The sequence below is a fragment of the Vombatus ursinus genome, unplaced genomic scaffold (assembly GCF_900497805.2).
Source record: "Vombatus ursinus unplaced genomic scaffold, bare-nosed wombat genome assembly UNPS02014172.1, whole genome shotgun sequence".
NCBI lineage: Eukaryota > Metazoa > Chordata > Mammalia > Diprotodontia > Vombatidae > Vombatus > Vombatus ursinus.
This window is the reverse complement of record NW_020953950.1, coordinates 328,940-349,670: the sequence shown is the minus strand read 5'-3', so window position 1 is coordinate 349,670 and position 20,731 is coordinate 328,940. Positions and strand designations below refer to the sequence as shown.

Genomic DNA, 20,731 nt, shown 5'->3' with positions numbered 1-20,731 from the left:
AAGAGTGGACTAGATAATCTCTAAGATCACGTGTAGGTCAAAAAGCCCATGGATTTGTGAAGCTTTCAGCCACCGTGAAGACCAGGCTTACTATTATCACTGAGTCTTCTTTCGTAGTGAAGGCTCTAAATCTGCAACCCTTACCTCCCACTAGGACCACAGTTTATTGGGTGATAGATCTTATGCTTTCTTCCCACATAACCCAAATTAGAAACCTCTGAGCTTTAATGAGGAGAAATAATACAATACTGATCAAACTAGATGGTTTCCTGCAACCAAACCATTCATTTGTGACATTCCCCAAACCCATGTTTCTGTTCAGATTGGCTTTTGAAATCCAGAATTCCATCACAGTAGCTTTGATTTCCTTGAGCAGCTCTTCTCCAGGCACACACAATGTGCGTTGGTTTGTTTGTTTTTTTTCTCATCAGTCTAACAACTAACCACAACTTCCAATCAAACTCCCTCTTGCCTTTTGTAATCGTTTGGTGAATGGGGCTTGGCCTTGCTCTGCAGCACCTCAGAGCTTCCAATTGCCCAAGAACTAACAGTACTCATGGCATTGATTGTTCCTTATAGGGCTGGGCCCCTAGGGTTAGCTAGTTCCTGCCACTTACATTCTCAAATTGCTCAAGTGACAAAATAATTCCCAAGAGAAACCTTAGAGGTTGTCTTTGCCAATTATTAAGACTCCGTTGGATGGCAGGAGGTTAGCTTTGGGACCTCAACTGGATGATCAGCATTTTCAGTTTCCTGGGTTTCTCTTTATAAGGGTGGCTTTAGTCCCTATACTTATGGTATCAGTGATTTGACTGGGTACCCTTTCAGTGGTCCCTGGCTTGCAGAGCTGGTGGGTTTCTGAGACCCAACATTCTTCCTCTGGCCAGCATTAGCACCCAGGATGTTCAATGGTCACCCTCCCGGTGATTATCTTCTTGGGGGATGAGTGAACATGGGTTATCTATCTCCTTGCCAGTTGCATATGTTGAGGGGAATGATATGCACTCAGGAGAGAATAAATGGGCTGTAGAGTCCCAGAGGCCACATGGTAGAGGTGAAAGAGGACCTGGGTTGAGTCCCTACTCGGCTACTTTTACTACATGTATGACCTCAGTGAAATCTCCGTGCCTCAGTTTCTCTATCTACAAAATGAGTTAGTTGGGCTAGATTGATCTCTAAGATTCCACCTTGCTCTAAGTCTTTGAGAGTCTGGTCCCAATGTTATCTGAGCCCTTGTGTCAACCTATAATGTCTCTAGCCCTCATCTAACTATAGCTACAAGGTGAAGGTCATTGTTCCAGGCAGCTGGGGGCTAGCACTCAGCCCTTTCCCTTTTCCTAAGGTTGAAAGAAAATCTGTCTTCAGCAGGCAGCTGTCGTGTTGTTTTCAAGGGCCTGCTAAGATGTGGATAGTGAGATGGGCCCTTCCAGATGGGCCTGCGGGAAGAGGAGCTGAGACTGCATTTACTCAGGACTAATAATGGGCAGGGAGATGTGCATGAGCTGGGAAATGTAGCGTGACATCCTGTGTCCCTCACCCCATTAACCCTCGCCCGGGCTGCTCAGCCAGCTGAATTCTTGTCTCTTCCCATCTTCGCCTGGTGAATGCTCTGTGTGTATATGCTTTTCTCGGTGGTTCTTTACCCCATCCCACCCCACCCCCCCAGCCCACCCCCAATTAGTGAGGGCACAGTGGGGATTAAATCGCCTCCTTTCTGAAGTGGCATCTCCCTGGCCTCTTTGTTGAAGGTGGAGCGAGGTCAAGAATTAGCCAGGAAAGATCAGTGTTCAGGTCTGGGGGACCTCTTTGGTGTACAGGATCAGGAATAAGTTAGTGAGATGACGCTGAGACCTTTGAAGACCAGAGATGAGGACCCTGGGGTCTGGAGGCAGCCTTGGGTGCTTCACACTATGCACTTCATTCTCTTTCATCCTCACTCTCCCCGCCCCTTCACTCTGTCCCTGGTCCTCCCAGCCCCCCTCCCCACCCCCCTCCCCACTAGGCTCCTCACCCTCCCTGCTTATCCTGCTCTTCGTCCTTCCTCTCATCTTCCCTGCCTCTCATTCTTCCTCCCAATTTCTGCCTCTCGTCTGGCCTGTTCTCCCACTTTGTTCCTCATTTTTCTTTCCCCCAATCATCCTCCTGTCCCCTGACTCTGCCTCTCATCTTCACTGCCCTCTACTTTTTGTACCTTGTCCTCTCCTCTTTATTCCTTATTTTCCTATCCCCCGGTCTGCTTGCCCACTCCCACTCACTGTTCCTCCCCCTCTCCACGTCCCCCGTTCTAACTCTTCTGTCTCTTTGCCCCATGCATCTTCCCCTTCCTTTTTCACCTGCTTCCCCCAGGACCCCTCTGGAGCAGCCTGGGCTATTCCTGTTCATGAAAGCTGGGCCAGAGAGGCTGCTGACCCATTTGGTAGACCTGGCACATCAGAGTAGCCCTTTGAATGGACACTAAGTCGTGCATCCCCTGCCTTCTCAGTGATAAAGGGTGCTTTGGAGGAAAAAGAAGTGAGTTAAGCATCTCGCCCCTGCATCTCTCAAGCCAGCTTAGTCAGGCTGGAGGAAACTTCTCAGCTCTGCCTCTGATCTGACCTAGGGCAAGCCTTCCTTAGTAGCCATAGAGATTTAGGGCCATGTTATGGGTCCTTCCAAGTCACCCTTAGACCCTCAGGTTCATCTCCTGTTTATGATAGATTCTTTTGGAAGAGGCTCACCTGCCTCCCTTCCTGAGGTCAGGAGTGCCCCAGGTGGCCGGTGGCAGTGGGAGGCCGTGTCTGATGGGCGGTTCTCCCCGCTCTCTTCTTCGCCCCAGATGGAGACCTCACGGACACCGTCAGCTGCCCCCGCTCGACTGCCTCGGACCTGACCAGTGGCAAGGCCTCCACGAAGAGCCCCACGCCACGCTACAACCCCTTCAATGAGGACCGGGCGGAGGGTGTGTCCTCCTCCGATACCACCCCTGTGCACACCTTCTCTCAGGAGAAGGGAGAGGCCAGGGCCCTGGACCTGCAAGAGGCTAGCACAGAGCTGGAGGTGATCAGGTCAGCAGGGAAAGGGCCCCCCTCAGAAGGCTCTTGGGAAGCAGCCCCTCAGTTAGGAGCCCTGCTGTCCCAAGACTGGGCAGCTGCCAGGTTCTCCCTGGGAGTCTTGCCTGCGCTGCGCCTGGGTCTTGCCATGCTGTAGGACTCTTAGAGCATTATCGCTTTTCCAGCCCAGAAGAGTGAGGTACTCTCCCAGAGGGAAGCAGGCCTTTTCTTTGGAGAGATTAGGAAGCGACGTGCATAGTTGAGACTTTGTGGGGCAAGGGGAGAAAGCGACAATGCCCGAAATTCAAGTACCGTAGCTTAGTATCTGGGGGGAATATGCCTAACCTGCTTGGGAGGAAATTATCCTGCCCTCACCCAGATATTTCTGAGTCATTATAATACAATATAACATAACATAACAATATAACATAAAATACAGCATAGCATAAGTGTAATATAACATCATGTTATATCACATTGTATTATATTATGTTATGTTATGATATAGTGTGTTATATTATAATGCTACTAACCATAACTGGCATTTATAGAGAGCTTTTAAAACTTATCCAAGTGCTTTGAATGTATTGGCTTATTTGAGTCTCTTAAATGCCCTGTGAGATAGATATTGAGGTATTATTATGGCCCCCATTTTACAGATGAGGAGACCAAGGCCCAGAGAAATTAAGTGACTTGCCTAAGGTCACACAGCTAGTACGTATCAGAGGAAGGATTTGAACCCAGGTCTTTCTTACTTCCAAGTCCAGCACACTATTCACTAATGATGATAATGATAGGTAACATTTACATAGGGCTTTAAAGTTTTTTAAAAAACAGATGTTTCATATAGTATCTTGTTTGAAACTCCAAACAACCCTGTGGAGGTGAGTGCTTTTATTATCATCCCCGTTTTACAAATGAGGGTACTGAGGCAGAGGTTAAGTGACTTACCCAGGGTCACACAGCCAGTAAGTGTATGAGGGTAGAATTTGAATTCAGGACTTCCCAATTCCAACTTCCAAGGCACTCTATATTGCACATTTTAGCCATTTCTAGCTACCACTAAAGATGCCACAGGGCACTGGACTTGGGAGGGAGTGTGGGAGAAAGTAAGGAAGAACTGGGTTCATATCCCACCTCTGACACTTACTAGCCGCATGACACTGAGCAAGTCACTGAACCTCAGTTTCCTCATTTGTAAAAAGAGGGGCTTGGATTCTATAGCCTGTAGGTCTCCTAGCTCTAAAATCTAGGCTCCTGTGACTCATAATTAGTAGTTCCAAGGGATCGTGTCTGGGTCAGCTGCTAACATCCTGAGGTTAGCTCTAGCGACACCTTCCTTACTCAGGTGCCGTAGGCAGAGGCCAGGCGTGTTCTTCCATTTCTGCTGGCCCTCCTGCAGGGTTCCTGTGACTTCCATCACTCCTGATGCCCCCCTGCCCTCTTGCTTTAGCTTGCTGTGCCCAGGAGAGCACAGGCTCTGGGTCTTTGAATGCCCGGAGCTCAGGTCAGCATCCAACCCTCTCCATCCCTGTAACTTTCTGGTCTCAGGGTCACCAAGAAGAAGAAAACAGGGAAGAAGAAAAAGGCCAGATCAGAAGAAGAGTCCAGCCCCCTCCACCCTACCTTGGCCCATCCAAAAGGTGCCAAGCAAGGGAGTGGCGACAGCTTCATTAATGGCCCTGAGCCCAGAGCGGACGCTCCGAGCACTGCCCCGACCTCCCCCCAGGAGGGGGGTGAGGGCCCAGGCAGCACAGCAGAGAGCAGTGACCGTTCGGAGCTGAGTCAGATGGGCCTACGCATCCCCGAGATGAAGGACACCTCCATGGAAAGTGTGGGCCAGCCCCTGAGCAAGGTCATCGACCAGCTCAATGGGCAGCTGGACCCCAGCGGCTGGCCCTCCCACGTTGAACTGGCAGACCGGTCCTTTCGGACCGGCTCTCCCGGGGACGCCCCGGAAAGGCCGCCATTTTGCAACTTTAGCGAAGGGATTCCGGCCCCAATGGACTTCTACCGCTTTACCGTTGAGAGTCCAAACGCTGTTACATCAAGTAGTGGCAACCATGACCTTGCAGGGCCTGGCCAACCGTTACATGTTCCTGGTAGCACTGAGGCTGCTGGCCAAGAAGAAGGAGGAAGAGAAGGAAGAGGAGAAGAAGACAGACAAACATCTGTGCCTGTAGCAGGCCCCCAGAAAGAACCCTTGGACACACCCTTAGAACCTGTGTCAGCCAGAGAGTGCCCCGTGTCCAAGCTGGAGCCTGGAACCCAGGGCACCATCAAGAGAGACCAGCCCAGCCCGGGTGTGAGTAGCGCAGAGGACTCCGGAGTGGACGAGGGCCAGGGGAGCCCTTTGGAAATGAGCCACCCGTCTGAGTTCAGGTGAGGACGTGGTTTCCATCTGCCCAGCTCCTGGAGAGAAGTGCCCTGCGCCATTGCGGAGGGAGGGCATGGAGAGCAGGCGGGCACTGGTTTTCAGGTCAAGGAAATAGAAACCCCCCCAAGGAGGCTTAGTCTAGGCTATGAGCAGGGGGATTTGAAATTCCACAAGACTTTGACTGTTAGCAGTAGATAAGAGTGATTGCAGCTCAACAGACCCCGGCATAAAGGAGCCCCCCAAGATTCTTCCACTGGAATTCTTTTTTTTTTCTTCTTCTTGGAGGAGTATTTGGGTTGGAATGTGACTTATTCCCAGATGGCGAGGGACCACTGGTCCTTGGTGCCCTCCCCCACCGCCTCTGCATGCATGCACTGCTGTGTCCACCCACTCACCCTGCCTGACCCCCTCCTCTCCCCTCCCTGGCCCCCACAGAGTTGACAACAACCACTTACTCCTCTTAATGATTCACGTCTTTCGGGAGAATGAAGAGCAGCTCTTTAGGGTAAGTTCCAGGCCTTCTTAAGACTGAGGGAAAGAGGGAGGTGTCGAGGAGCCTGGGTAGGGGCAGGGGTGCAAGGGCCAGCATACTGGCAGAACTGAGGAGGCATGAGTTAACACTCTCTCCCATACCCTTCCAAGCTCATTGGGGAGGTAATGTGCCCGGAAGCGGTGGTTGGGATTCACCCCACCCCCCCAGGTATATTAAACTGGGACCCAGCTTTGGACTCACTGGGTAAGTGGAGTCTAGAAGTATTGTTAGGACTTTGTCTGGGAACCCCTGAGACCCCAGGGAACCTCCTTGCCAGTGGCTTTTTGTCCAGGCTGTTCTCCATAAATTGCTTCTAACCACTTGGGACCTATTTCTACCTGGGATGTGGTGGGGGGGTGGGGTTGGAATGTGTCATTAGTACAGATACTGGGACAGACTGAAAGCCCCTGGTCTCTAACAGGCAGGGGCCTTCTCTCCCTTTGGCCACCCAGATGATCCGTATGAGCACAGGACACATGGAAGGAAACCTCCAGCTCTTGTACGTGCTGTTGACTGACTGTTATATCTACCTGCTCCGGAAAGGTAGCTGTGACTTCACCTGACTGCTAAACACTGCGGGGGAAGCTTAAGGTCCCACTACTCCCCTTCGTTACCTCTTAGGTTCTAGCCGTTCTGGGCCACTATGTGTGATGTTCGGTCCCCCACCTCTGCCTTTGCCCAGGCTATGCCCCCTGCCTGGAAGGCCATCCTTTCTCACCTCTACCTCTCAGAATTCCTAGCTCTCTTTAAGATCCAAGTGCCGCCTCCTACAGGAGGTCTTTGCTGCTGTCCCCCGTTGTGAGCGTACCCCTGCCCTCCCCCATTATATCCCCCCAATAACTATACCCATTTTGCACTTACTGATTTTATACGTCTTGCTTCCTCTCCTGTAGAATGTAAGCTCCTTGAGGGCAGGGACCATTTTATTTTTGTCTTTGTATCTCCAAGCTACCACATGCCTGGATTTCAGTAGACACTTAAATGCTTGAAGATTAGATTGAATTGCATTAGATTTGAGTTAGGCTGAATTGAATTTTGATGCCTCTGCCTAGACTGGAGCAGATGCTGAGGCCAACCCAGAGAGCTCCCCTGTGCCTCCCACCTCCTCCTGGGATGACCCAGTATGATGCATTGGGAGGAAGCAGACCGAACCATAGCCCTGGTTACCTGGAGGGACATACTCCATGGCTCCCCCAGAAGCTCTTGAGACAATCTGGTGGCTAGTCCTTCCAATCCAGCCACTCTTGACCCTTCCCAGGCAGCAGGGGAGGGAGCCAACCCTTGCTGAGGAGGGGACTGGCTGACAGCAGAAACTTGATGGGAGGGTAGGGGAGGAGGTCGCTCCTTTGGGAAACAGACCTCAGGGTTCTCCATTAGGGGCCACGGAGAAGCCATACCTGGTAGAAGAGGCCATCTCCTACAATGAACTGGACTATGTCTCGGTGAGTTCATGCCATCCAGGGGCACAGGGCAGGGGTCCCCCAGGTCTCCTTCAGGGCTGCTCTCCAGACCTGCGACTACTCCCCTTGTTAACCCTCATGGCAGGGGTTGTCACTCACCCCAGATTATCACTGCATGAGCCAGCCTACTGTCCCCTCCGGGCAGTCTTTGAGAAGGATGAGGTGGAAGGCATTTACTGCCATCATCACCCACCAGGGCTGTCAGAGGTCAAGGTCAGGAGGTTGATTCACATGCTTTGGCAGCAGCATTCAGAGGCTTTGCTGGGCCTGGTGGCACATCAGCTACAGGGCTCTGGTATGAGTCACAGGAAATGGGACCGAAGGATCCGTTCACTCTGTTTGCTGCAGCCCCTGATAACTGGAGGCTCCAGACTTTCTTCTCAGAGCCAGGCTTCCTTCAGAGCATGGAATCTCCCCTGCATCCTTACCAGCCCCTGCCCTGCATCCAGGGAAGCCACCAGAATCCTGCGTTTGTATGGATACATAGACTTGTGTGAACATACACGGGCTAAATGTGGTGTTCCCACCAGGTTGGCCTGGATCAGCAGACAGTGAGGCTGGTTTGCACCAACCGAAGGAAGCAGTTTCTTCTCGACACAGCCGACGTGACCCTGGCTGAGTAAGATTCCCACCCCACCCCTTGGACTGGAGACTATCCAGTCCAACCTCTTCAATTGTCAGCTAGGGAAACTGAGGCTCAAAAAGTAGGATTTGCACCAGGTCACCACAGTGCGAATTAACATCAGAATCAGGACTTGAACCTGGGTCTGCAGTCCGTTAGTCAACAGTATTGCCTGAGCATTGGCCATCTGTGTGGCCCAAGCAGAGCTGAGGGTCTGGGACTGAGAGTCAGTCCAGATTGGAGATGCAGCCTCACTATGGAGACTGGTCAGCACATGGACTTCAGCCCCAAGCGAAGGGTGTTTCCTCCTGGCTCCTCTTGTCTCTCCACGCCCTTGCTCTTAGCAAGGCTAAGATTGCTCTTAGCAATCTCGTTAGCGCCCCTGGGTCTAGTTATCACCTCTGTGTAGATGACCCTGGGGTCTCGCTCCACCTTAGTCTCTCTCTTGGTCTCCAGGCCGTCAGCAGCAGCTGCCTCTGGAACATCTCCAAGTGGATGTTTCTTAGTCACCTCAAACTCATTCCATCCAAGATGGAACTCATTATCTTCCCCCCAGGCCCTGGCCCTCTTCCAGATTTCCCTATTTCTGTTGAAGGCACCATCTTTCCAGTTCCCCAACTTTATAAACTCCATATTTTTTCAACTGTTCCCCTTCCTCAACCCCCATATCCAAGCAGCTGGTCAATAAGCATTTATGAAGGGCCTGCTATGTGCCAGGCACTGTGCCAAGTAAGTACTGGGTATACAAAAAAAGGCAAAAGCCAGTCCCTGCCCACAAGGAGCTCACGATCTGTGGGGGAGACAACATGCAAATACGTCATGTACAGGTAAGCTACGTGCAGGATATCTAGGAAGGAAAGAAGAGGGAGAAGGGACTAGAATTAAGAGGGCTTGGAAAATGTTTCCTGTAGAAAATGGGATTTTAGTTGGGTCTTGGAGAAAGCTAGGGAAACCAGGAGGCAGAGATGAGGAGGAAGAACGTTGAGGCACAGGGGAGAGCCCGGGATGAGGCCTGGATTTGGGAGATGGAGGGTCTTGTTGGAGGAATAGCCAAGAGGCCAGAGTCATTGTGACACTGTGTGTGTGTGTGTGTGTGTGTGTGTGTGTGTGTGTGTGTGTGTGTGTGTGATAGAGAAAGAGGAGGGAAGGAGAGGGAGAGAGAGAGAGAGGGCATAGGGAGTAGTATAAGGTATAAGAAGACTGAAGGGGAGGTGGTAGCATTATGAAGAGCCTGGAATGCCAAACAGAGGATTTAGCATTTGATCATTTGCCAGATTTTATCACGTCTTCCCTCTACAACACTTTTCAGCTCCAGCCCCCTCTTTCCGCTCACTCGACTGACAAGCTAATTTCAGCCTTCAGGAACTTTTCACGGCTCTCTTTTGCCTCTCTCTACTCAGGCTTCAGTCTCCCTTTCCAGGCTTTTTCACCTTATCTCTTTTCAAGCACTTTCCATGCAAGCCAGATGGGTCTACCTGCTGTTTCTGGCGCTAGGCGTTCCATCTCCCATCTCCAGACCTTTGCCCTGGCTGTCCCTCATGCCTGAAATGCCCTCCCTCCTCACCTGGGCCGTGTCCTTGGACAAACCTTCCCGATCCCCTGGAGCCTCCCAATGTCCTCTCTCTTCTCACACAGTCATGGACATACTTAATGGTCTATGTTATATCCCCGACTCCCACCCCCCTTGTGATTTCCTTGAAAGAAGAGACTGTTTTCTTTGTCTTAGGCACAGTGCTTGGCACCTAGGTGCCTAATAATGCTGCTTGGGTTGGGCTGGCGGAGACTGCACTTGGAGTCAGAAGATCAGCGTTTGAAATCTGACTCCCCTACTTAGCTTGGGGAAGCTGAAGTGGTCTCTGGGCCTCAGTTTCCTCATCTGTCAAGTGCAGGGGTCGTCCCTTCTAGCTCTAGGTTCATGCTGTATGATCCTCCATGCAGAACTAACTGCTGAGCTCTGGGGTGGAGATGAGGCGAGGGGCAGGAGGAAGGGGCAGATCTAAGGTTCATGGTTCTGGTTCATGAGACAGGTGGAATAGGAGGCAGTATGGGACAGGGGAGGCCAGGGTCCTGGGTTCAAACCCTGCCTTTGCCACTTATTATCCCAGTGACTTGGGACAAGCCACTTAAACGCTGCCTGCCTCAGTTTCCCCATCTGCAAAATGGGGATAATAATAGCCCCTACCTCTCAGGGCTATTGTGAGGATCAAGCAAGATGATAATTGTAAAATGCTTAACACGGTGCCAGGTATATACTAGGTGCTTAATAAATGCTCGCTTTCTTCTTTTCCTGGCCTCAGATCCCAAGGCCAGCTGAAGGGTTGAGGCTACTTCAGAGGTCAGGGGATGCTGGGAGGAGAGCCAGGACTCGCTCCATCGCCCCAGCCCTGCTCCTGGAGGGTCTCCCCCCCCACCCTCTCATTGCACCCATTTCCCTCCTTCCACAGGTTTTTCTTGGTCTCTCTCAAGTCGGCAATGATCAAAGGCTGCCGGGAGCCCCCCTACCCCAGCGTCCTGACCGACGCCACCATGGAGAAGCTGGCACTGGCCAAGTTTGTGGCCCAGGAATCGAAATGTGAGGTAAGAGTCTGGGATCCTGCAGTGGGTGGGACAGAGGAAGGATAGGGGCTGACTCATGGAGCCGGGGAGCCGGGGCTGCATTCTGGACAGGCTGCCTGCCATCTGTCTCTGCAGAGAGAGGTGGGGGATGTGCATAGTCGTCCCGACAGTGCGTGGAGGAGGGGTCTTCCCAGCTGGCTAAGACGTGTGAGACTGGCTATCAGCTCCTCCTCCTGTGGCGTCAGACCTGCTCACGGGGTCCCCAGGAACAGAGGTGTTCTAACAAGCGTTTGTGAAGCGCTGGGCACGTGCTAGGGAGTGGGGAGTTCTGACCATATCACTCTGCTGCTCAAGAAGTTTCAGGGGCTCCCAGATGCCTCTGGGAAGAAATAAAAACCAGCTGGGTTCCCAGTCTCCCTTTCTAGGCCTATTTCACATTATTTCCTTTCAAAAACAAAATGATTCCTGGCCTCCAGGAGCCTGTCTTCTATTGGGAGCAGGAACACACATACCCAGGAGTAGATACTTCGTCTACAGGGCAGTGAATTCCGGGGAGGCAGGATCAGAAGAGAACCCGTGGTGCTTGGCCTGAGTTTGAAGGAGGCCAAAGGGTCTGAGCCAGGTGAGGACAGAGGGCGCTCCAGGCCTGGGGAACAGTCTGTACCACGACCTGGCAAGAGAAGACCAGATACCAAGAACCGGGATGGACGCGGAGGCCGGTTTGGTGGGAGAGGACGGTGTCTGGAGGGGAGGGAGGCGGAATGAGACTGGAAAGGAAGCCGACAGGGGACCTCGAGGTGATAGGAAGCTGCTGGAGAGTGAGGAACGGGGGAGCAGCTTTAATTAACCAATTAACCAAGGCCTGCCATAGTATATGCAAACCTCCGAGCTTGGCCCTAGAGAGACTTCTCACCTCCTGTAGGTGGGAGAGAGCAGAACAGAGACACAGACAGCTGTGATCATAGGTCTCTGCCTGACTCTGGAGTTGGAGGATCTGGGTTTGAGCCCTACTCTTGCTAACTTCCCATCTGGGTGACCTCGGGGAAGTCCCATAAGCCCTCTGAGCCTTATCTCCAGAAAGAGGGGGTTGGGCTCTGGTGTCCCAGGATCTCTGGTCCTGTGATTGATACCTCAGGGAGATGTCAGGAAGGAGAGCTCCGATCATTTTCACCAGAGAAGATCAGGGGAGGCTTCCTGGAGGAGGTGACCCCTGAGTGGTGTTGAAAGGCAGAGATGCAGGGAGAGGATGCTCCAGGCAGGGCATGGAGCCAGGAGGCCAGGAGGGCAGCCTAAGTCTGGGGAGAAGCTAGTGGAAGCCAGCTCAGCTGCAGCTTCCAGGAGGTGAAGGGGAGGCTTATATGAGAGAAGCCTGAAAAGCGGGCTTGGAACCAGGCCATGGCAAGCATCCAGCATCGGGCTGAGCAGCTTCAGCTTATCCTTAAGGCTGCAGGGAGCCTCTGGAGGTATCGAAGGGAGGAGGCCCAGAACTGCAGCAGGAGAGAACTCACCAGTGCGGGTTAGCAGCTGCTCTGAGGCTAAGACTTTGAGAGCTGCCTGAGCCAGTGAGAGGTTAGGAGACTGGCCCAGAGCCAGGATGTGGTGTAGACCGCAGCAAGTGGGCTGGAGCAGGGAGAGGCCTGAGGCAGGGAGACTGATTGCAGTAATCCAGGCCAAAGGGGATGAGGGCCCGAGCTGGACTGGCAGCTGTGGGGGCCGGGGGAGGGAAGGGGACAAGGGGCTAGGGAACGCTGGACTTTGGGCTCTTTTCCCTCTACTAGACTGTGAGTTCCTTGAGGACAGGCACTGGGTAATGGTAATGATGAAAATAATGATAATAATGATAACAATAACAAGCCAACATTTATATAGCGCTTGCTGTGTGCCAGGCATGGTTAAGTCCTTCCTAATCATTATGTCATTTGATGTTCACAGCCACCCTGGGAGGTGGGTACTGTGATTATCCCCATTTTACAATTGAGAAAACTGAGGCAGGAAGGTTAAGAGACTTGCTCAGTCACCCAGCTAGTAAGTATCTGAGGCTGGATTTGAACTCAGCTCTTCTGACTCTAGGTCCAGCGCCCTGTGTACCGTGGAACCCCTTAGCTGCGCCGTCCCTCGCTGCTGGATTTTATCCAAACCTTGTTTCTTCCCCGGTGCCTAGCTCAGTGCTCTGCAAACTTCTCTTTCCCTCCCTTTGTATTCTCAGTGCTTAGCTCCAGTGCCTGTCACACAGTAGGTGCTTACTTAGTGCTTGTTGGCTCGCTGCACGCAGTGGGAATAATAATAAATGTCGGTTATTCTGCGGCTGTCCCATGGCCTGCTTTTCTCCCCCCTTTCTCTCTCTCTCTCTCTCTCTCTCTCTCTCTCTCTCTCCCTCCCTCCCTCCGTCTCTCTCTTCCCCATCTCTTTCTCTCTCTCCCTCCCTCTGTCCCTCCATCTCTCTCTCTCTCCCTCCCTTCCTCCCTCTCTCCCTCCCTCTCTGTCTCCCTTCCTCCCTCTCTCTCTCCCCATCTCTCTCTCTCTCTCTCTCTCTCTCTCTCTAAATGTCGGTTACTCTGCGGCTGTCCCATGGCCTGCTTTTCTCCCCCCTCTCTCTCTCTCTCTCTCCCTCCCTCCCTCTCTCTCTTCCCCATCTCTTTCTCTCTCTCCCTCCCTCCCTCCCTGCCTCCCTCCATCCCTCTCTCTCTCCCCATCTCTCTCTCCCCACCTCCCTCCCTCCATCCATCTCTCTCTCCCCCATCTCTCTCTCTCTCTCTCTCTCTCCTCCTCTCCCCAACCACAGGCATCAGCAGTCACTGTGCGTTTCTATGGGCTGGTGCACTGGGAGGACCCTTCAGATGAGACGCCGGGCCCTGCCCCCTGCCACTATTCCTCAGTGGAGAACGCGGTCACCAAAGAAGGGATGCTGCACTATAAGGCCGGCACCTCATACCTGGGCAAGGAGCACTGGAAGTCCTGCTTCGTGGTCCTCAGGTGCGGAGCTGAGGCAGGCCGCCCTCCCAGGCTGGGACAGGGGCCGCGAGGTTCCCCGGGCCCACTGCCCCTTTGCCCCCAGCAGTCTGGGGAGCAGCAGCGCCTCATTGCCCCCATTGTAGAGATGGTCCCGTAGCTAGTAGGCATTGGAGGTGGGGCTGAGCCCAGGCCCTTGGCTCCCATGACTGCCCAGAGTGCCTCTGAGCCTAGAGCTGCTGGGGTCCCCAGCAGAGACCATTGTGCTGAGGACCGAGGCCCGGCACCTCTCACCCCTGCTCTCATCATCTTCCCTACAGCAATGGGATCCTCTATCAGTATCCTGACCGCACCGACGTCATCCCTCTGCTCTCTGTGAACATGGGGTAGGTATTTCTGGAGACCTGGAGGGGAGGATGGGCTGTCCTCATGGCTGGGACCCCAGCCCCCTGCTGACCTCCCCAGGGCCCTTCTCCCTCTTGTTTCTCACTGATATGGAATCTTAGAAGAGAAGGCCTAGGGGGAGACATGAAAGCCATCTTCAAGGGGTGGGGCAGAGCCAGGAGCAGAGAGGGAACTACAGAGGCCAGGGAAAAACACCTTAACCATGAGAGTAATGAAGTAGCCTGCCTGGATAGGTAGGTGGTAAGTGCCCCATCATACAAAGTATCCAAGTAGAGGCTCACTAGGCATTCATCATCTATATTGTAGAATGGGTTCTTATTAAGGCAAGATATCCTTTGATGTCTTCTTTTAAAAAAAATGTTTTTTGTAAAAGTTGATATCACCTAAATTTCCCCTTGTATTCCTCCCCCTGCCCCCTCCCAGGGAGCCATCCCTTATAACAAAGAATTTTTCGAAAGGAAAATCTAGACCTGTGATTTCATCATGGTTGGGACCTCCTCAGTGAGGAAAGTCCTTCCACCAATGCAGATAGCTAGCTGTTCTGCACCTTAGTCCGAGGGACTTGCCTGGGCCACTAAGAGGTTATGAGACTGGCCCAGGACCATGCAGGCAGTATGTATCAGAGGTTTTCCTGACCCTGAGACCACCCCTCTGTCCCCTGTCTCTCCATCCTTATGAGAAAGACATGGCACTCAGGAAGAAATTTGTGAACACAGGCAGTCTCTGAAGCCAAAAGCTGGGAGCCCCAGAATTTTCTGGAGCCACGCTATGGTCAGTGGTCAGTGGTCAAGGACCAGGCATAGGCAGAGAGCTGTCTGGTCTTTCTGAGTACTCAGGGTGCTCAGAGGTTTTACCAAAGCCCGACCTTTAGGAGAACCATTGGGAAAATCCCAGAGGGTTACAAGGACGAACGTTTTGGTCAGTGGGACACAAGCCAAGGCAGCAGCCCCTTGGGGATCTGGGGCATGGGTTGGGGTCACCCTGCGTCCCCCTCCCTGTTCCATCCCTCATCCTGTTTCGTGGTTGGCCCCCAGGGGGGAGCAATGTGGCGGCTGCCGGAGGTCCAACACCACAGATCGGCCCCACGCCTTCCAGGTGATCCTCACTGACCGGCCTTCCCTGGAGCTGAGTGCCACCGACGAGACAGAGATGGCCGATTGGATGCAGCATCTCTGCCAAGCTGTTTCTAAAGGAGTGAGTTCGTCCTCGATGGGCAAACAGACAGCCCCGTGCTCCAAGGGAGGGATGGGACAGCCTCGAAACCATCTCCTGGGGCCCTTTGGGACTGGAGCAAGACCGGACTTCTAGTCTGTAAGGATGGCTCCCACTGACCTGAGATTAGGGCCAGAGGGCAGGAATGATGTTGGGCCCAGTTCACTGCTGTATAGCCCGGCTGCATTTAAAATCAAGAGCTGGGCTCTACTCCTGCCTTATGTTCTTACTAGCTGTGAGAGCCTGGACAAATCACTTCACTTTTCTGGGCCTGAATTTCCTCATCTATAAAACACAAGAGTTAGATCTAATGTCTTTGAAGGTCCCTTCTAATATTAAATCGATGGTCCTCTGCCTTCACCTGGTCTCTAGAAGGGAGCCCTCCTGGGACCACCAACCAAGAGAAGGGAACAGCAGCAGCGGAGGGAAGTGTGAGAGGGAAGGTGGACCAAGCAGCCCGGGTCCTCGCCCGTCTGGAAGGGACAGGCTGACCTTTGCCTCCCCTGTCTGTGGCCCAGGTCATCCCCCAGGGCGTTGCCCCCAGCCCGTGCCTCCCCTGCTGCCTGGTGATCACCGATGACCGGCTCTTCACGTGCCACGAGGACTGTCAGACCAGCTTTTTCCGCTCACTGGGCACGGCAGAGCTGGCCAACATCACCGCCGTCTCCACCGAGCCTGGCAAGGAGTACTGCGTCCTGGTGAGGGCCAGAGATGTGGAGGTGTCTGGGGGGAGCCCTCCTGCACCCCCTCGGGCCCTCACCCTGTCCTCTGCCCCCTAGGAGTTCTCCCAGGACCGGCAGCAGCTTCTCCCGCCCTGGGTCATATATCTGAGTTGCACTACAGAACTGGACCGATTCCTGTCTGCACTGAGCTCTGTCTGGAGAGCTGTCTGCCAGGTAACCCTCCCCGGGAACGGGCCAGGCCAAGCCAGGGGAACCAGAGCCCTGAGCAGGGGCCAGAAGAAGAAAAACACCAACAGTAACTCAAATCACAGTGAAGCTTAAGCGCTTGAAGGGGGTCTGACCTTGGAGTAAGGAAGACCTGGGGTCATATCCTCTGACACTAGGGCTCTGGAACCATGGTGGGTGGGGGAAGAACTAATAAGCATTTATTTAGATAGCACCTACTATGTGCCAGGCACTTAAAAAAACATACAGATATTCTCATTTGATCCTCATTATCCCTATTTTAAGAATAATGGTAAAACTAGCATTTATATTGCACCTGCTATGTGCTAGGTACTGTGCTAAGCACTTTATGAATATTATCTCATTTCAGGCTCACAACAACCCTGGGAGGTAGGTATTAGCCTCATTTTACAGTTGAGAAAACTGAGGCAAACAGAGATTAACTGACTTGCCCAGTCACACAGTTAGTAAGTGAGACCAGACTTGAACTCGGGTCTTCATGACTCCTGGCCTAGTGCTCTGTATGCTTCAATTCCATCTGCCATAGGTATATCTCTTAATCTCTCAGTGCCCTATACAACTCTCTTAAGACTCGGTTTTAGAGGAGTAGCTGATGTTCATTGGAGAATAGAGTTTCCACACTGGAAGCTCCCTACGTTGTTGAAATCAGAAGTCCAGTCCTAAATGGTTTCCCGTATTTATCATGGGACTTGGAGCCAGAAGGAGCCAGGAACTGAGAGGGGACTTGAGCCCCTTACGCTCTCTTCCCACTCCCCACCTCCAGGGCCCTGCAGCGGCCTTGAGATGGTCAGGGTCTCATTCAGGGTCTTGAAGTTGGCCGCTCGGATCCTTGGTCTCCTGAGCTGGGACACGAGCCGTGGCTGTCTGGTGCCATTTTGAGGCCTCCTTTTGCTGGTGTGCTGGCCCATGGCACCATGCAGGTCAGAGTCCTTTGGGTCCTCACCTGGTGCTTACATAATGCCCCGGGGCATGACCTGAGCCCTGTTCCCTTCCAGAGGGCTGGGAGCTCTCCAGGGCTGAGGATCAGAGCCCCCCCCCCCCATCTTCAAGGCCAGACCACTTTCCACCAAGCCCCACCTTCATGCTGTGAGGGAGGCAACACTGTTGTCTCCACTCTTTGAGCCTCATTTATGTCTATAAAATTGGGAAAATTCTCCCTGGAATCCCTACTTCACAGAGTGTCCATGAGGCTCAAAAAAAGATGTAGGCTAAGCCTTTGAAGTGCTCTAATAATACCAGTTATCCCCTTTCAGCTCTGGATAAAAATCCAGAGTTCAGAAAACCCTTTTGTTCAGAATTTCACTCCTCTCCCAGAAGGCCTTTTTTTTTTTTAATTTTCACATTAGTGCTGTTGTTAAGTAAAAATTGGAACCAATAGGAAGAACCACCAGAAAGAGGAAACAAAACACAACAGAAGAAAAAAACCAGCAAATAGTATGCTTCAATCTGCATTCCAACTCCATAGTTCTTTCTTTGGATGTGGATAGCATTTTCCACCAGAAGGCCTTTTTGCCAGGGGGAGGATGTGATAGCTGTCTTTAAGCACATGAGACTGTTATCCATGAAAGGGGGAATTAGTGTTGTTTTTGGCCCCAGACCAGGAGCAGTGGGTTAAAGTCACAGACACAGAACACAGTTTGATGTCCAGAAAACTTGCAGAAAACTTTGGAGCTGTCCAGAAGTGGGAAGGGCTGTGTTCTCTCTCCTCCCTGAGGGTTCTCAGGGAGAGACCGGAAGACCCCTTGTTGGGTAGCTTATAGAGGAGATTGGTTTTGTAGGTCAGGGTTGGCCCGGCTGCCCTCCAGAGCCCTTTCCCACTCGCAGAGTCTCCGGTTGTATGACAGTTTCCCACAGAGGTTAGGTGACCAGCCCAGGGTCACACATTTCAACCGTAGATTCTTAGACTCCAAAACCAGGGCTCTTTTCACTGCCTCTCATCATCCAGTATCTGGTGCACCTTAGGTGCTTGCTTGATAAATCCCCGTTTAATGACTGGGGCCTGGAAGAAACCTTGGACTATAGAATGTCAGGGTTTACAGTCTGAGACGGACACCCACCTCGACCTCCCGTCTGTGCCCCTACGGTAGTCTGAGCTAGAGATGGGCAGAAGGGCCAGCGGGGCCTCAGACTCACCCAGGGTGCCTGTGGCTGAGCTGGGACCAAATGCCGGGATCCAATCTGGATCAGTCTGTGACTTTATTTTAATCTGTAAAAGTCTGCCTTAGGTTCGTTGAGACTTCAGAGATCATCTGGTCCAATGCGCTCACTTTGTCCAGAAGGAAACCGAGGACCCACGAGGAGGGAGGTGACTTATCCAGGGTCACCAGGAGCCTTTAACTCCAAGCCAGGCCCCGTTTCTCTAATGGTTCCCTGTTTTAATCCACGTGGGGTTCATTTCAGAGAGTGCTGGATTTGGGGTGAGAGGACCTGGATTCCGATCTGCTGGTCATTTCCTGTGTGACTTTGGGGAAGTCACTTAATAACCTCCTCCCCCTTTTCTGGTGCCTCAGTTTCCTCATCTGTAAAATGAGAGGTTTGGACTAGAATGGCCTTTCGGATCTCTTCCAGCTCTAAATCTATGAACCCATGATCCTCGTCTGTTGACCTCAAACCTTACCCCTCCTTTTCCCTCTGGCTGCCCCCCAATCTCAAAGCAGGCTTCCTTGCCTCTCCCTTCTTCCCTTCCACAGGTAGAACTCCCGCACAAGGCAATCCAGGAAACCTCCAACAAGAAGAAGTTCGAGGATGCTCTGAGCCTCATCCACAGTGCCTGGCAGAGGAGCGATAGCTTGTACCGTGGCCGAGCCTCTCGGGACCCCTGGTGCTGAGGCTAGAACTGGCCTGTGCCCCTGACTCTGACTCCTCCCAAAGGGGAGCAGCCGGCGGGAGAGACCCCGCGCTGATCACCTCGTCAGTCATCAGCTGCTCCCAGAGGGGCCCCCTGACTCCAGTCTACTCCCTTCTCTGAGGGGAGGAGTGATGCCAGCCCCCTTCGGCCGAGACAGGGTCTTCTGGACGTTTCCTGGGGCTGTGTTCCAGGCCCCCATCTTTTGAGGACGGGGCAGAGACAGAGAGTGAGCCCTGTGGGCTCTGCAGCTGCCCTCCCCCCTTCCTGGGCCCCGATTGGGGGGTGCCCTGCTGGCTTCAAGCCGATGATGCTGATGACAATAACAATAATAATAATAATAATATACAGATATCCTCTAAAAGGTTCGTGCCGGGCTGGCTGGAGGTGCTGTCTCTGCTTTTGGGCTTCAGGCAGTGGCCGGGAGTGGGGGCGCGGGTGCATCGCAGGAGCCCTCCTTCCCAGCACCTGAACACTTCCCCTGTAAATGCTGTGAGTCTGCCGCAGAGGGGAGCTTGCGTGCATGTCTTCATCTCTTCTCCGCTTCATCCCAAAGTGCTGGGCGGAGCGTGGGTGGGTGCCTTCTCTGGATGCCTGGCGTCAGTCTCACACAACTGCCCCCCTTCCCCCGGTGAGCAGGGTCATAGAAGATACCCATGCGCCAGGAGGGGAAGGCTGGAGGATTGGGGGTCTGGACGAGAGGGATGCATCCATCCCCGCCTCCATCCTTGATCTTATCTCCTCCACTAGGAAAGGATTAAGGGCGACATAGGGCAAAGGGGTCTGGAAAAGGGCCCTGGGGAAGAGGGGGCCACCCTTCTCTACCGCCATGCCAGCCGCAGGAACTTACAGGAAAAGCCACAGCTCCCCCTCCCCTCGGGGTGGGGGGAATGGGAAAGGTTTGGGTATTTTTTTTTTTAAATAAAAGACATTATATTATCCCAGTTCGTCAGTGGCTTATTTCCCATCTCCACCCCTAACTCTCCATCCCAGAGAGCTTGGGATTCTCAATTCTCCTCCCTTTTATTTCTGACTTTCTACAGGTTCCTAAGCTTGAGAATAAAGAGTGTTCCATTTTTTTTTTTGTCCTTCTATCCCCAGTGCCCTGCACACAGTAGGCACTTAATAAGTGCTTATGTTCCCAGAAAGGACTTTCCTCAATACAAGCCTGTGAGGTTGGGGAGTGCTGAACATTTTACAGAGGGCCGGAAGCAGGTCGGGAGACTTGCCATCAAGGTCACGGAGCTAGGAAGGGTCAAAGCTGGATGAGAAGCATCAGACTGGGATCAGACTCTTTTACCCAGCTCAGTGACCCTGGACAAGTCACAACCTCCCTAAGCCTTCGTTTCTTCATTTGTAAGATGAGGGAGTGGGACTCAGTGGGCACTAAGGTCCCTTCTTAAAACTGTTCCCATTTCAGGGTCATCCTGCCTCATCTGGGCAAGACCTGGAGTCCTTGAAGCCCCCTCAAGCATGCAGCAGCTGTCAGGGGTTGCTGGCTGCTGTCTCTCTGTTGGGGGTTTATCTCAAATAAGATTTTTTTCCATGGGATGTGCACCCCAGGGGGCATGCCCCCCCCCCCCCGTCTCCCAGCCGTCCTTGGGTAGAGCTGGAAGGAACTGTCTAGCCCAGCCCCCACAACTCACCGATAAGCAGGTAAGGTTAAGTGACCCGCCCTGCCTGAGGTCAAGGACCATGAAGCCACTGGGGGCTCAGAATCCAGGGGGCTGCTCTCCTCCAGGGACTTGGTATCTGCAGCCCAACCACACAGATTTGGTGACGGGAGGCCCTTTAGAGATCACCTAGCGTAATCTT

General features: G+C 52.8%; 1 protein-coding gene across 2 annotated transcripts in view; it reads left to right on the top strand.

Annotated features, from left to right (window-relative positions):
- PLEKHM2 (pleckstrin homology and RUN domain containing M2) overlaps nt 1-19,833 on the top strand; it is a 64,987-nt gene extending 45,154 nt beyond the window's left edge. For both annotated transcript variants that reach the window (XM_027859801.1, XM_027859800.1), the window contains 13 exons: nt 2,816-3,044; nt 4,581-5,411; nt 5,842-5,911; nt 6,391-6,481; nt 7,316-7,380; nt 7,929-8,017; nt 10,465-10,597; nt 13,359-13,549; nt 13,846-13,911; nt 14,965-15,124; nt 15,661-15,840; nt 15,922-16,038; nt 18,762-19,833. In XM_027859801.1, coding sequence (XP_027715602.1) covers nt 2,816-3,044; nt 4,581-5,411; nt 5,842-5,911; nt 6,391-6,481; nt 7,316-7,380; nt 7,929-8,017; nt 10,465-10,597; nt 13,359-13,549; nt 13,846-13,911; nt 14,965-15,124; nt 15,661-15,840; nt 15,922-16,038; nt 18,762-18,899 — 2,360 coding nt within the window. In that variant the 3' untranslated portion in view covers nt 18,900-19,833. The remainder of the gene's footprint in view (nt 1-2,815; nt 3,045-4,580; nt 5,412-5,841; nt 5,912-6,390; nt 6,482-7,315; nt 7,381-7,928; nt 8,018-10,464; nt 10,598-13,358; nt 13,550-13,845; nt 13,912-14,964; nt 15,125-15,660; nt 15,841-15,921; nt 16,039-18,761) is intronic.
- The last annotated feature ends 898 nt before the right edge of the window (nt 19,834-20,731 follow it).